This window comes from Sorex fumeus, unplaced genomic scaffold (assembly GCF_029834395.1).
Source record: "Sorex fumeus unplaced genomic scaffold, SorFum_2.1 ptg000002l, whole genome shotgun sequence".
In the NCBI taxonomy this organism is placed as follows: Eukaryota; Metazoa; Chordata; class Mammalia; order Eulipotyphla; family Soricidae; genus Sorex; species Sorex fumeus.
Genome location: NW_026606059.1, coordinates 14672519 through 14688085, shown reverse-complemented (window position 1 = coordinate 14688085; position 15567 = coordinate 14672519). Strand labels below are relative to the sequence as shown.

At 44.0% G+C, this 15567-nt stretch overlaps 1 protein-coding gene across 1 annotated transcript in view; it reads left to right on the top strand.

The window, feature by feature from the left end:
• CPNE3 (copine 3) overlaps nucleotides 1-15567 on the top strand; it is a 55687-nt gene that overhangs the window by 24017 nt on the left and 16103 nt on the right. The window contains exons 7-11 of the mRNA XM_056108645.1: nucleotides 55-144; nucleotides 9424-9522; nucleotides 11344-11430; nucleotides 12292-12351; nucleotides 14534-14667. Coding sequence (XP_055964620.1) covers nucleotides 55-144; nucleotides 9424-9522; nucleotides 11344-11430; nucleotides 12292-12351; nucleotides 14534-14667 — 470 coding nt within the window. The remainder of the gene's footprint in view (nucleotides 1-54; nucleotides 145-9423; nucleotides 9523-11343; nucleotides 11431-12291; nucleotides 12352-14533; nucleotides 14668-15567) is intronic.

The following is a 15567-nucleotide window of genomic DNA, read 5'->3' as shown; positions in this document are numbered from 1 at the left end:
GCATGAATCCAGTAAATGTTTTTCTAACTGGTCTTTGAATCTTCATTCTTACAGGTTATTAAAAACAATTTGAATCCTGTTTGGAGACCTTTTAAAATATCTCTGAACTCTCTGTGCTATGGAGATATGGACAAAACTATTAAGGTAATTTGAAATACAAACATCGTAGCCTCTTATAAAATTATTTAATTGATTAGGTAATATTTAAAGGAAGCAGATGATATCACAAATACCTATACATTTAAGTTTTATTTCTATTTAGGAGTACCAAAATAGAAATACTCTGAAGTCATCACTTTGGAATAGCAGAATGTATAACTCAGTCTGTTTACTAAATGCTTAATCTAACATTGTGATTTTTGTTGCACCATTTTTGAAACAAAATTTCAATTTAAGTAGTTCTTTTAGTAAGATTCCTCTGGTGTGAGGATAGGAATTTTCAAGTACGTTCTTTAAAAATAAATTTTTTTAAATTGAATCACCGTGAAATATATGGTTAGAGAGTTATTCATGATTCAGTTTCAGACATTCGACATGCCCTACACCTTCACCAGGGCTCATTTCCCACCACCAATGTCCCCAGTTTCTCTCCCACCCCTCCCCTCCCCCTCCCCTCCCCCGCCCCCATAGCCTTTTCTTCTCCCTCAGCTACATTCTTGGCCTTTGATAGGCCCCTTGTAGATTAAAGCATATATTACTCTCGGACCCAGAGCTTCCTCTGTTCCTAGCGGCAGAGTAAAGTAGTTCTAGGGTATGTTCTCTTGCTTCTTTTCAGAGCAAGATGTAATTCCTTTATTTATTTATTTTTTTGGGTCATACTAGGTGATGCACAGGGGTAACTCCTGGCTCTGCACTCGAATTACCCCTGGCAGTGCTCAGGGGACCATATGGGATGCTGGGAATCGAACTCGGGTCTGCCACGTGCAAGGCAAATGCCCGACCCGCTGTGCTATTGCTCCAGCCCCAGAGCAAGATAAAATTCCTTTAAAGCATTTCTATGGCTTTAGTTCTAGAGTGTCAGGACTATAGATAGGAACAGGAAGCTGTAGCAAATGTCTAAGAAATTTTTTAAAATGTCTTCATAATATAGTTCTTTTTATACAATTTTTAAGACTTTTATACTGGATTCACTTCTTTTTTTTTGCAGGCTGGGGCTGCACCCAGCAGTGGTCGGGGGCTGGTATGTAGTGCCTGGGATCAAACCAGGTCATCCACATACATGGCAAGCCCCCGACCCGACCCTCGCTATACCTAGAGTCATTCTTTACATAAGTTTCTAGAGAGAATCTTATGTTCTGATGCCATCAAGCTGGGATGAGATTTCTTTTTTTTTACTTAAGAAATGAGAATGATGAAAGGCGGAAAGGTATTGGCATTAACCAGAGAATTTAGTGAGAGACACAGGCCCTATCTGAACCAGCCTTTTAGCCAGTGAAGGGCTAGCTGGTTAGACATGTCATCTAGTTTCTTAACTCATAGCCTAGAGAAAAATCATATCTGCATAGTTTTTTTTAAAAGTCCATAGGGGCTGGAGAGATAGTACAGTGGGCAGGGCACTTGCTTTACCTGCAGCCCAACTGGTTTGGACACAGGCACCACTCCAGCACTTTGATTCCTGTCAGGGGTGATGTCTGAGCACAGAGCCAGGAGTACGCTACATTCCTGAGTAGTCAGGTGTGGCCCCACAACAAAACAAAAGAAAAAAGTAAAGAAGGAAGAAAAAAAAAGAGAAGGAAACAAAAAGAGAGAAAGAGAGAAAGAAAGAAAGAAAGAAAGAAAGAAAGAAAGAAAGAAAGAAAGAAAGAAAGAAAGAAGAAAAAGAAAAGTGGAGGTTTTTGGAAAAGGTAAACATAAATATTATGGTCATTGAAAACTGAGGGGCTGGAGTGATAGTACAGAGTGAGGGGTGTTTGCCTTATATGCAGCCGACCTGGGTTCAATTCCCCGCATCCCATATGGACCCCAGAGCACTGCCAGAAGTAATTCCTGCGTGCACAGGCAGGAGTAACCCCTGTGCATTGCCGGGTGTGACCTAAAAGGAAGGAAAACTGATTATTTGTGATTCATTATTTTTCATTTTGTCTTTTTGGGCCACAATCAGCAGTTCTTAGGGTTTACTCCTGGCTCTGTACTCAGGAGTCACTCTTGGTGGTGGTGTTCGGGGCACCATATGGGATGTTGGGGATCAGACATCAGCCATGTGCAAGGCATGCTCCCTACCCACTGTACGATCTCTCTAGCCCCTGAGATTTGTCATTTGAGTCATAAAAATTTGTCCTCAGTTTGTAGAGGATTTTAAAAATCAACGAAAATCTAATTATAAAATAGTAAAAGTAAAGTAAAGTAAAGGCCCTCCCGTTGATCATCGATTTGCTCGAGCAGGCCCAGTAACGTCTCCATTGGAGACTTTGTTGTTACTGTGTCTGGCATATCGAATACGTCACGGGGAGCTTGCCAGGCTCTGCCGTGCGGGCGAGATACTCTCGGTAGCTTGCCGGACTCTCCGAGAGGGGCGGAGGAATCGAACTCGGGTCGGCCATGTTGGCTGCGTGCAAGGCAAACGCCCTACCGCTGTGCTATCGCTCCAGCCCCAATTATAAAATAAATAGTAAAAAAGTTGGTGTAAAAATAATTTTATTGTCATGCTGAATCCAAAATGTCATTTTTTCATATTAAAAACAGTGAGTTCTAGGTTTATTAGATTGGAGAAGCCAGAAAGGTTGTGGGGGGTAAAATTGCTTAAATCTGATCATCTGATTGGTCTCAATAATTTGTTAAAAATGAAACAATGTTTTTGAAACTTCTTTTGCTCTCAGTGACACTCTTAAGCTCTGTAATTCATTGGTAAGTAAGTGGATTTTCTGAGTTTTTTTGATGTTTTTCATTCCTAAAATTTTCTCAGTTTGTTTTAGCGATTGATTCGCCACATCATCATGTGTAGTTTTAATTCTGTATTTCATTGTAATAACAGAAAATCATTCATCCGTGATTCTCTTGGTGTTTGGAAATGTCTTATAAGTAAAGAGTTGCAGAGTATCAAATAGAACTGAATTACTGTCATGTGTCATTGTCATTACTCTAGCATGTATTATTATTTTTGTAAGATCACTTGAATCAGAAAAATAATAATGCATGTTTCCATCTTGCCCAAAATGGGAATGCTTTTGCGTATGAAGTATTGTGTGGTGTGTGTATTATAAATCTCTCTCTCAGTGAGCATGTATATATGAATATATCTCATCTCCACAAACCTTGCTGGTAAATGCCATCTGAAACAAGCAGTGATACTGGTTTTTATTTTTTGAGCTGGTGATTAATTGATAAACATTATTACATCATTTTTCTCAAACCGTATCCAAACTTATTGCCTTTAGCAGGGTAAGAGAGCTTTTCATATATACATAGATCTGTACATTTGTACATAAACACGCACATGTCTTTATGTAATTTATTATAATGCATTATCAGAATTTATAGTTTAAAGATAGTTTTGTATTCTCTGCGTTTTAAGACAATCTAGACATCTGAAGAGTTTTAGGTCTTCATAATTCTTATTTAAATAAAAAATTTTGCCTTATCAGAGTTTGACCTTATCTTACTTATAAAATGGAGTTTCCTATACTAATCTAAAGTTTTATTTTCCATAGTTAAAAGAAACATAAAAAGTAAAGTTGTTACTATATCAAGGTTGTTTGTAACTTTGTTTTCTAGTTTCTCTAGAAGAAATATTGAGGTCATTAATTTTCTTTTTTCATATGACTAACATTCTTACTAGAGACTTAAAAGTTGAATGCATCATAGATATAGGGAATAGTCAAATTCAGAATTTGTCACTTGACTGAACTAATAAAATCCCTACAGATACTCTGAATTGCAATTTTAAATCGTGTTTGGCTTTTAAAAAATTGATCAGTTGATATTTAATTCCTGAATAGTAATGAAATAAAATTAAGAAGTTAATATTTTATTATGATATTCACTTCACTCCTCAAAACCAGATGAATATGTAAATTCTTAGCACTTTAGCTTAATGATTTGTAAATTTTCATAAGAATATAGCAATATGGAGGATTCACATCGGCTAAAAACAAATTGTGTCTTAGCTACCAGCCTTTAAATCATAGAAGGATTCAAAATTGTCTTTGGTTCAGCCTTACTTGTGTTGGTTGCCATAGGAAATTTGTTGTCTGCTGAGGCAATTTGATTCCTCTGTCTGGAGGAGAGAACTTAAGTAGATTTTGTGCACAATGAACATTGTAAATGTTTGCAGAGTGGAAATAATCTGTTTTTTTGAAATTAGAAAGCAGTGTAAAAACATTATTTACTCATCAAGGACAAAGAAACCCCTGGGTGCTGAAAGTTTACACCAACCTTATTTTTTTGTTAATTTCAGCGAATATTCAGATATCCTTGTGAAAATTTAGGCTGTGACTAGAGCTATCAATCTGTCACAAAACAATAGACATTTCAGTTAGTAGCATTTCTTTATTATCTGTTTAAGAAACAAAAAGTTGCTTTAAGCAATCATGGAATGAGAGCCTTAGCTAAGACTGGAATTCACCCAGTCCTATGTGGAAATAGAATAAATATGACCTGGGATAAATATCTGCACTGAATTAAGTACTCTTTTTCTGGAATTTTCTTTTTCATTGTAAGAGTTATTGTCCTCAGAATGCTGCAAATTTGACTCCATCATAAAACAAATATTATTCTAGCCTCATGAGGTTGTAGATAATGAAGCAATTTTGTGGCAGTCCAGTTCAGTTTTCCAAAATGAGTGATACTGCCCTCCGGGGGGCGCTGGAACCACCCAGGGGAGGTGCATCGACTGCTTGCACAATAGAGGGGCACTCTCTGCTAAAAGGTGGCAGATGTCCAGGGGGTGGCTAAGTGATGTTTTTCTTCCTTTCAGGTAAAGGGAGAAAGTAAGCCAATAAATTTGGGAACCTCTGTTTAAATCATCTTGAATTTAATTATACAATTTTCAGTTTGAGGAATACGGACTTCCTGTCCTAGATAATGACTGTATGTAGACATCGAATAGTGGTTAAGTGGTTAAGTTAAGCGGTTGAGAAAGAAGATTTAATTCCATTTTGATTTTACAAGTATATAAAAAGGGGATGGCAAAGGAATGGGACCCTGCTAAATATGGGGTTTGAGCAGAATTTGTGTTCATCATCTGCCTAGCATTCTATCCTGGAACCCCACTTCAAGGGTGGCTAGGACTTGAAAGTGTTTAAGTATTGCCTTTTCAAGTAGTTAGCTCCTTCTGCTTTAAATAGGACTGCACCTTAAATATTTTCACTAATCTTAACCGAAAAACTTCTCATAAGCCCCACTTTTTTTAAAGCCAACCCAGCTAAACAAAATTACGTTGATTTTTTTTTTTTTTTTTTTATTTATTTATTTATTTATTGAATCACTGTGGGAAAGGTTACAAAGCTTTCAGGTTTATGTCTCAGTCATGCAAATATCAAACACATTTCCCTTTACCAATACTTATTTTTTACCATGAAGAACCCCAATAAAACCCCACCCCCCACCCCTCCCCGTCCCTGTGAGGCAGATGAATTCTAGTTAACACTCTATCTGCTTTGATTAGATTCATTCTTTCAATAAAAGATTCACCACTATTATTTAGAGTTCCCCCCCCCCCCCAAATCAGACATGCTAAAAAAGCATTGTGAAGTGATTTGCTTTCTACGGCTGGGTTCAAGAATTAAATGTTGGTTTTGGGTTTCTGCTCTTTTACCTATTGACCCTGGAAGTATTTCTACTGAAAGTCAGATAGTTAAGAAATTGGTTTCTGTGTTCTGGAGTCGTGGCCGTGCTGGAGAGCCGCTCGCGGGGGGCAACCGGTGGCCTCGGTAGGGCGTGAAGGGCGGAGCGAAACGCCCCCCTTCCCATGAGGTTCTAGTCGCCCCCACACTCAGGGCTCATACCTGCTGTCCACAAGGCTCCCATGTGGCCGCCATCTTTCTTTCCAGAGAGGAGAGGGCGAATGGGGCAACACCCTTTCCCCTCCGGCAGACTTGATGGCCTGGATCAATGCATAGTCCGTTCGCTTTTCTGCTCCAAGCTGCTGGGTTTTGCATTAAGTCCTTGTGCTTCTGGGGCCGTGGCCGTGCTGGAGAGCTGCTCGCGGGGGGCAACTGGTGACCTCGGTAGGGCGTGAAGGACGGACCAGAACGCCCCCCTTCCCATGAGGTTTTAGTCGCCCCCACACCCCCGGCTCATACCTGCTGTCCACAAGGCTCCCATGTGGCCGCCATCTTTCTTTCCAGAGGGAGGAGGGCGGAAGGGAGCAACACCCTTTCCCCTCTGGGCAGAAATGATTTCCTGGATTAACGCATAGTCCTTTCACTTTTCTGCTCCAAGCTGCTGGGTTCTGCATTAGGTCATTGTGCTTCTGGGGCTGTGGCTGTGCTGGAGAGCCGCTCGTGGGGGCAACTGGTGGCCTCGGTAGGGCGTGAAGGGCAGACAGAAATGCCCCCCTTCCCATGAGGTTTTAGTCGCCCCCACACTCGCGGCTCATACCTGCTGTCCACAAGGCTCCCATGTGGCCGCCATCTTTCTTTCCAGAGAGGAGAGGGCGAATGGGGCAACACCCTTTCCCCTCTGGCAGACTTGATGGCCTGGATCAGTGCATAGTCCGTTCACTTTTCTGCTCCAAGCTGCTGGGTTCTGCATTAAGTCCTTGTGCTTCTGGGGCCGTGGCTGTGCTGGAGAGCCGCTCGTGGGGGGCAACTGGTGACCTCGGTAGGGCGTGAAGGATGGACCAGAACGCCCCCCTTCCCATGAGGTTTTAGTCGCCCCCACACTCCCGGCTCATACCTGCTGTCCACAAGGCTCCCATGTGGCCGCCATCTTTCTTTCCAGAGAGGAGAGGGCGAATGGGGCAACACCCTTTCCCCTCCGGCAGACTTGATGGCCTGGATCAATGCATAGTCCGTTCACTTTTCTGCTCCAAGCTGCTGGGTTCTGCATTAAGCCCTTGTGCTTCTGGGGCTGTGGCCGTGCTGGAGAGCCGCTCGTGGGGGGCAACTGGTGACCTCGGAAGGGCGTGAAGGACGGACCGGAACGCCCCCCCTTCCCATGAGGTTTTAGTCGCCCCCACACTCCCGGCTCATACCTGCTGTCCACAAGGCTCCCATGTGGCCACCATCTTTCTTTCCAGAGAGGAGAGGGTGAATGGGGCAACACCCTTTCCCCTCCGGCAGACTTGATGGGCTGGATCAACGCATAGTCCGTTCACTTTTCTGCTCCAAGCTGCTGGGTTCTGCATTAAGTCCTTGTGCTTCTGGGGCCGTGGCCGTGCTGGAGAGCCGCTCGTGAGGGGTGACTGGTGACCTCAGTAGGGCGTGAAGGACGGACCGGAACGCCCCCCTTCCCATGAGGTTTTAGTCGTCCCCATACTCCCAGCTCATACCTGCTGTCCACAAGGCTCCCATGCGGCCACCATCCTTCTTTCCAGAGAAGAGAGGGCGAATGGGGCAACACCCTTTCCCCTCCGGCAGACTTGATGGCCTGGATTAACGCATAGTCCTTTCACTTTTCTGCTCCAAGCTGCCGGGTTCTGCATTAAGTCCTTGTGCTTCTGGGACTGTGGCCCTGCTGGGGAGCCGCTCGTGGGGGGCAACTGGTGACCTCGGTAGGGCGTGAAGGACGGACCAGAACGCCCCTCTTCCCATGAGGTTTTAGTCGCCCCCACACCCCCGGCTCATACCTGCTGTCCACAAGGCTCCCATGTGGCCGCCATCTTTCTTTCCAGAGGGAGGAGGGCGGAAGGGAGCAACACCCTTTCCCCTCTGGGCAGAAATGATTGCCTGGATTAACGCATAGTCCTTTCACTTTTCTGCTCCAAGCTGCTGGGTTCTGCATTAAGCCCTTGTGCTTCTGGGGCTGTGGCCGTGCTGGAGAGCCGCTCGTGGGGGACAACTGGTGACCTCGGTAGGGCGTGAAGGACGGACCAGAACGCCCCCCTTCCCATGAGGTTTTAGTCGCCCCCACACCCCCGGCTCATACCTGCTGTCCACATGGCTCCCATGCGGCCGCCATCCTTCTTTCCAGAGAAGAGAGGGCGAATGGGGCAACACCCTTTCCCCTCCGGCAGACTTGATGGCCTGGATTAACGCATAGTCCTTTCACTTTTCTGCTCCAAGCTGCTGGGTTCTGCATTAAGTCCTTGTGCTTCTGGGACTGTGGCCGTGCTGGGGAGCCGCTCGTGGGGGGCAACTGGTGACCTCGGTAGGGCGTGAAGGACGGACTGGAATGCCCCCCTTCTCGTGAAGTTTTAGTCGCCCCCCATACCCCCGGCTCATACCTGCTGTCCACAAGGCTCCCGTGCGGCCGCCATCCTTCTTTCCAGAGAAGAGAGGGCGAATGGGGCAACACCCTTTCCCCTCTGGGCAGAAATGATGGCCTGGGTTAACTCATCGTCCGTTCACTTTTCTGCTCTAATCTGCTGGTTTCTGCATTAAGTCCTTGTGTTTCTGGGGCTGTGGCCATGCTCCAAACTTAACTCTGATTTTCAGGGAGAAAGATTGGGTGGTTTACTTCTCATTGATACGCGGCCGCGCGGTTTTGAGAAAAAGTCCTCGTTCCCGCATACTCGAGCTGTGTTTGTAGAGGCTTCTGGTCACCAGGGTTCCATCTGGGGGAGGCGGGATGCGGCGCCTACTCCAGCTGGAACTTGCCGGTGCTCTCGGCTCTTTTTGGAACCTGTTTTTTCTTTTTTCTTTTCCTCCGGGATCCCGCACCCTCCATGTGTTCCTTCTCTTATTCTGAACGCTTCAAAGATGGCGCTGGGGGGCGGGCTGTGGGCGTGACTTCCGGAATCAGAGGTTACCTGGGAGGTGTAGTCCGGCAGATTTGAGAAAAAGTCCTCGTTCCCACATACTCGAGCTGTGTTTGTAGAGGCTTCTGGTCACCAGGGTTCCATCTGGGGGAGGCGGGATGCGGCGCCTACTCCAGCTGGAACTTGCCGGTGCTCTCGGCTCTTTTTGGAACCTGTTTTTTCTTTTTTCTTTTCCTCCGGGATCCCGCACCCTCCATGTGTTCCTTCTCTTATTCTGAACGCTTCAAAGATGGCGCTGGGGGGCGGGCTGTGGGCGTGACTTCCGGAATCAGAGGTTACCTGGGAGGTGTAGTCCGGCAGATTTGAGAAAAAGTCCTCGTTCCCACATACTCGAGCTGTGTTTGTAGAGGCTTCTGGTCACCAGGGTTCCATCTGGGGGAGGCGGGATGCGGCGCCTACTCCAGCTGGAACTTGCCGGTGCTCTCGGCTCTTTTTGGAACCTGTTTTTTCTTTTTTCTTTTCCTCCGGGATCCCGCACCCTCCATGTGTTCCTTCTCTTATTCTGAACGCTTCAAAGATGGCCAAATTACGTTGATTTTTATGTATTTCTATTATGCTAATTTTAGGTTGAGTGCTATGATTATGACAATGATGGGTCACATGATCTCATTGGAACATTTCAAACCACAATGACAAAACTGAAAGAAGCTTCCAGAAACTCACCTGTAAGTTGCATTCTAATCTTCTCTCTCTCTCTCTCTATATATATATATATACACCTCATAATTTGAACATGAATTTATTATTTTATATTATCTCTTGGTATAGCAAATCATTTACCATGTTTTTACTTTTACTTTAAAATTTGCTCTTTGTTTAGTAATTAGTTAACCAAATTCATGCTTGGGGTTTGAAATTATTATTATTATTTTTATTTTTTTAAATTTCTTTAAATGTAGGAGTGCTGCTATTTATTCAGCCATTGATTAAGCTGATTGAATTGGGCATGAACTCCACTGAAATTATTTTTATACTTAGAATTTTACTTTCCTTTGACTTCAAATAACGTAGGGATTTGATTGAAAATCCTTAATTTTAAAGTTTGGGGTACTTAGGATGAGTGCAAGGTACATGTCTTGCACATGGCCAACCTAGGTTCTATCCCTTGTACCACTTATCATCCCCAGAACACTGTCAGGAGTCTCTGACCTCTGAGTGGTGTTGCATGAGGTCCCAAACAAACAAATAAAATGTTTGGTGTTTAATTGGTCACAATAAATATATGCGACACTGGACAAATGCCTGGTCTTATTGGAATCTTACTAATTCTTCTCTTTGACTTGTGCCTTTATTCAAGGAAGAATAAAAGCATACTTATAGTATATTGAATTCTGTAATAAGAAACTCTCTTTCAATGGTACTAATTTTCTTAAAATCATACAGCTGCTTTAGCTATGTTCAATTCATTATTTAGCATCCCCATATACTTCTAAGAATGCTTCTCAAGTTCCTGTTTTTTAGCCAATTTGGCTAAAAACTGTTGCAGAGCATTTTGTAAGTAAATACATTGCTTCCATCTTTCTTACTGTCTTGTAGAATGAGCCAGATTATTAATTCTCTATAGCTCACTTAGAATGATATGAATTATTTATCAACTGCTTGGAGGTCCCGGCTGACTCATGCATATAGAATTTGCTTTTCAAAATACAAAGATGAAATACAAAGATTGAAAATAATATTTAAAAACTAAATAAATAAGATTACAGTTTACTTGGCTTAAGTAGTTGGGAGAAATAGGGTGGGATTTTCTTGTTTTATTTTGTTTTCAGGGTGCTGGGTACTGAACCTGGAGTCTCACATATGCAAGGCAAGTGCTCTACTAATGAGCAACATTCCCAGTCTGAGAAATGGGTTTGAAACAAATACAGTTGAATTTGATTTTTCATAGGTCATTGGGGTAAGGGCTGGAGCGATAGCACAGCGGGTAGGGCGTTCGCCTTACAAGCGGCCAACATGGCCGACCCGAGTTCGATTCCTCCGCCCCTCTCGGAGAGCCCGGCAAGCTACCGAGAGTATTCGATATGCCAGACACAGTAACAACAAAGTCTCCAATGGAGACGTTACTGGGCCCGCTCGAGCAAATCGACGATCAACGGGAGGGCCTTTACCTTTACCTTTTATAGGTCATTGGGGTATCTCCATTCCTCCTCTAAGCTCCTGTCACCAAGCCTGTATAGGAGAAACAGCCTGCAGAGTTGTATTTTGCAGCCGACCTGCATCAATAAATGATTTAATTCCAAGAGGGCAAGTCTTCCATGTAAATTCACATTGGCATTTTATATAAGTGTTAAGTAAAAATTTAACATTTTGGGTGCAGAGAGACAGTACAGGGGAGAAAGTGCTTGCCTTGCATTCTGTGGAGCCTGGTTTCATCCCCAGAACTGCATTTATTCCTCCGAAGCACAGAGCCAGGGATAGACCCTTAGCAGCACTGAAAAACTGAAAGCAAACTGAAAGAAATAACATTCTGTTTTCTCATTCTTCAGCTTGAATTTGAGTGCATTAATGAAAAGAAGAGGCAAAAGAAGAAAAGCTATAAGAATTCAGGTGTCGTCTGTGTGAAACAGTGCGAGGTCAGTTGACATGAGCATTTATAATGAAATGAGATGAGATCACACTTTGATTTCTTCTGTAACATCAAGTCTGTAACACACAAGCACTTGAATTTGAGGCAGTTAAATCATCAAGTCCCCTGTAGCCCTTAGGTAAAAGAAGAGAGTAGGCAACAGTCAAATATCTTTCCAGTGACTCTTCCCTCAAGGTCCGATAGCGTTTGAGCAAAGTGCAAAGAGTGTTAAGGTTTTTCGTTATCTCAACAAGTGAATCATAGTGGTATTTCCCCAGCACATGATGCAAATGGCCTGACTTCTGGTGATAAACTCAGTTTCAGAGGTTATCTGTGAAAAGGAAAAATCCAAAAGATCTTTCATGCCAGACAAGGGAACTTCTTAGTTTTTCTTTTGACAAAGTCTTCATGTTTAGGGCCAGAGTGAGTGACAGTGGGTAAGGCTCTAGCCTTGCATGTGACCCACCTGGATTCAGTGCCTGGCACTGCATATACTCCACTGATCAGTGGAGTATATCTGATGTAATCATCCCCGAGTGCAGAGTTTGCAGGAAGTCTTGAGCACCACTGGGTGTGGTCCCCAAGCAAAAACAAACAGAATTTTCAAATTATCCTTATGAAAACTTTCAGTGTGTTAGACACATGACTAGCATCTTAAAACAAATAGTGAGCGACTGTTATTTTTGAAAATGTCATTGAAGTAAAATCTTAGAGTTTTATAACACACAGGGACAAGATGCTATGGTTTCCACATGTTTCACTCATGATCTGTTCAGTTTACCAACTCGTTGAAAAAGAAACAAACATGCCAGAGTTGTTCATTTCTGAGCAGAGATTTTATTTTTAACTGTTTGCATTTGAGTTTTAGATTACCGTGGAGTGCACATTCCTTGACTATGTCATGGGAGGATGCCAGTTGAATTTTACTGTAAGTATCACACAGAAGTGAGTGATAGCACAGCGGGTAGGGCGTTCGCCTTACAAGCGGCCAACATGGCCGACCCGAGTTCGATTCCTCCGCCCCTCTCGGAGAGCCCGGCAAGCTACCGAGAGTATTCGATATGCCAAACACAGTAACAACAAAGTCTCCAATGGAGACATTACTGGGCCCGCTCGAGCAAATCGACGATCAACGGGAGGGCCTTTACCTTTACCTTTACCTTTAAAAAAATTAAAACATTTTAAAATTTTATTTTCATAAAGTTGTTCACAGTAATTGATTACATTCAATATTTCAACACCAATCCCACCACCATTACACCTTTCCACCACCATAATTTCAAGGGTTCCCACCATAACTCAAGCCTGCCCCATGGGCGGATGCTAGATAATTTATTTTGTATTGCTTGTGGTGAATAGTATGAGACATGTACGAAAAAGTACAAAAGGCATGTGTGGAGCCCTGGAAAGAAAGAAAGGAAGAAAGAAAGAAAGAAAGAAAGAAAGAAAGAAAGAAAGAAAGAGAGAGAAAGAAAGAAAAAGAAAGTACAAAAGACATGTCTGGAGCCCTAGTTCTCACATATTCCATAGTCCACTCAAGGAGACACCAACCCTGGCCAACCTACAGGGTAGCTCCTCCAGGCAGTGGTTCTTCCCCTCTCTGCTTGCTCTTTCCTTCCCTCCCTTGGTGTGGGTTTTTCTTCCTGCAGTGGCCGTGGTGCTCTTGCACTGACTGCACAGTGCTCAGAGCTGCCCTTGCCCTTGTAGTGTTGTCCTGCACATCCTTACCTCTGGCGTGGTTCCACTGCTATCACTTGGGATCGAACCCGTGGCCTTACTGGGTCCACGCATACTGCTGGCCTTTGACCTCGGAGCCACCTCAGGGCCACGTGGTTTGAACTTTCTAGGTTCTGTTGGAAAATGCTGTAGGAGCTTGTGTGGGTGGCTTGGAACAGGAGGATCCAGAGCACAGCCAACTGGTTTAGATCAGTGCATTTGTACGGAAAACGTTGGACAGAGCCAAGTTCCAAGGGCAACGTGGCGTCCAGGAATGGAGCCTGGCTGGAGCAGAGAGAGAAAAGGCGGATAACATCTAAACAAATGATGAAATTCAGTGTAACAAAACAAAACACAAAGATCTATGTCTCAAGCCCTGGCTATAATGATTCAGGATTTAAGGCATGTAGAGAAACAGGAACAGCAGGTTATTGCTTGCCGAGAGTTTAGCCCCGTTAAACTATGGTGTTCTCAGGCATTGTTAATAGCCATGCTCAAGGCCACTTTCTGCACGCTCGGATGAGCCTCACCCATAAAGGAACTGGCGGAGGAACTCAGGTTTTCAGGACCCAGGGCTGAGATCTTGATGCCTGCTCAGATCAGGACTTGGCCTCCTCCCCCCAGGTCCCCAGTTTTCTAGTAGCTTGGCAGTCACACCCACAAACTGCCTCCGGTGCCATGTAATCTTATCAATGGCCAAGATCGAGAGACTATGAAACAAAGCTCCCGGAAGAGAGCCATGAAGTATTTCCCGGAGCACACGGCCACAAATGACCTCTTATACTCTAGCCCACTGATGTACCTAAAGTAGCACACATTTGTTTGGTTTTTAACATACTTGCTTGTATTCTCTTGTATACAGGCTTAAGTGGCTCCAGAATGAAAGACAATAACATACAACAACCTTCACACACTTCCCTCTAGTTGTGTTGGAAAGATGCTCACTGGTGGGGTGGGTGTTTGAATGTTATCCGTAATGAACTATTGTGAACTGCTTTATGGAAATAAAATGTAGAAAAATCGCCAAAAGAAGTTCTAAGGGCAACATAGTCTAAGGGAATGGAGCCTGGAGCCAAGAGAGGAAAAGTGTATAACATCTGAACAAATGATGAAATTCAGTGTAAAAAAGCAAAACAGAACCCAAAGATCTATGTCTCAAGCCCTGGCTATAATGATTCAGGATTTAAGGCACGTAGCGAAACAGGAACAGCATGCTGAGAGTTTAGCCATTAAACTGTGGTGGTCACAGTGGTGGTCACAGTGGTGGTCACTGTGGTGGTCACATTGTTAGGATATACATCTTTTGGTTTTCACCTCCTGATGTTTTATTGGACATCAAGGGTGGGTGTCTGCGAAGGCATCATTCTAATTGTGGCCCGATGGTTCTCTGGCAGGTGGGAGTGGACTTCACTGGCTCCAACGGTGACCCACGCTCTCCAGACTCCCTGCATTACATTAGTCCCAATGGGGTTAATGAGTACCTGACGGCTATCTGGTCCGTGGGCCTCGTCGTTCAAGATTATGACACGTGAGTACGGCTGAAATCTCTCCTCCCCATCATTCCCCAGAGAGCACAGTTTCTGTTTCATCCGCTGGTGCCCTGATGAGCTCGGTGGGTGAAGTTGGTATAGGAGAGAAGACGCTTCCTCAAACATCCTTCCCTTCCCTTGATCATTTCTCTGTGCCTCTGATTATGGCAGTGGTTACCTCTGACCTTTCACTTCCGGCCCTCATCAGCTCTAGAGAGCTTGTCTGGTGAATGACCACATCAAGTCAGAAGCTCTTGTTTCTTCAACCTGGCTCTTTTGGAGTACACTCATGAATGAAAACCTATGTATATGATTAAAGTCCAGACTTCCTATTTTGTCAACTACAGTAGATAGTTTTTGTTCATATCAGTTTCCTAAGGCAGTCATTGCCAAGCGATTTTCTTGAAAGTGATTTTTAGCCATCATCTAAAAGTACCGGACCTTAATTGCTGTCAAATATTGAAAATGGGTTTTCAGTGGATGGATTTTGAATCGATTTAAGTAGTTTTTCTTATTTGGGGGCCTCTGTCAGGGCTACTCTAGGGACTGTGAGTACTTTCTTCTGCTGGGAAGTGAACCCGTCATTCCCACATTAAAAGTGTGAATTCCTGCTCTTGTGTTCCCTGCTCTCCTAGAACTTAAAAAGGTTTGCCAAAGGGATGGGAGAGAGTCCAGAGGACTCTAGTACATGCTTTGCAAGAGGGAGCCCCGGGTTCAGTCTTCAGCACCACATGGTACCCTCAGGTGCCAACAGGAGTGACCACTGAGCACCAAACCTGTGAGGACTTTGAGAGATAACACATATCCCTGCCAGCATGGACGCCCCTCACCCTCAAAACAAAAACAAAGGTTCATAAAACATTAGGGATAAAATCCACACAAGAAGTGTTTTATTCTGG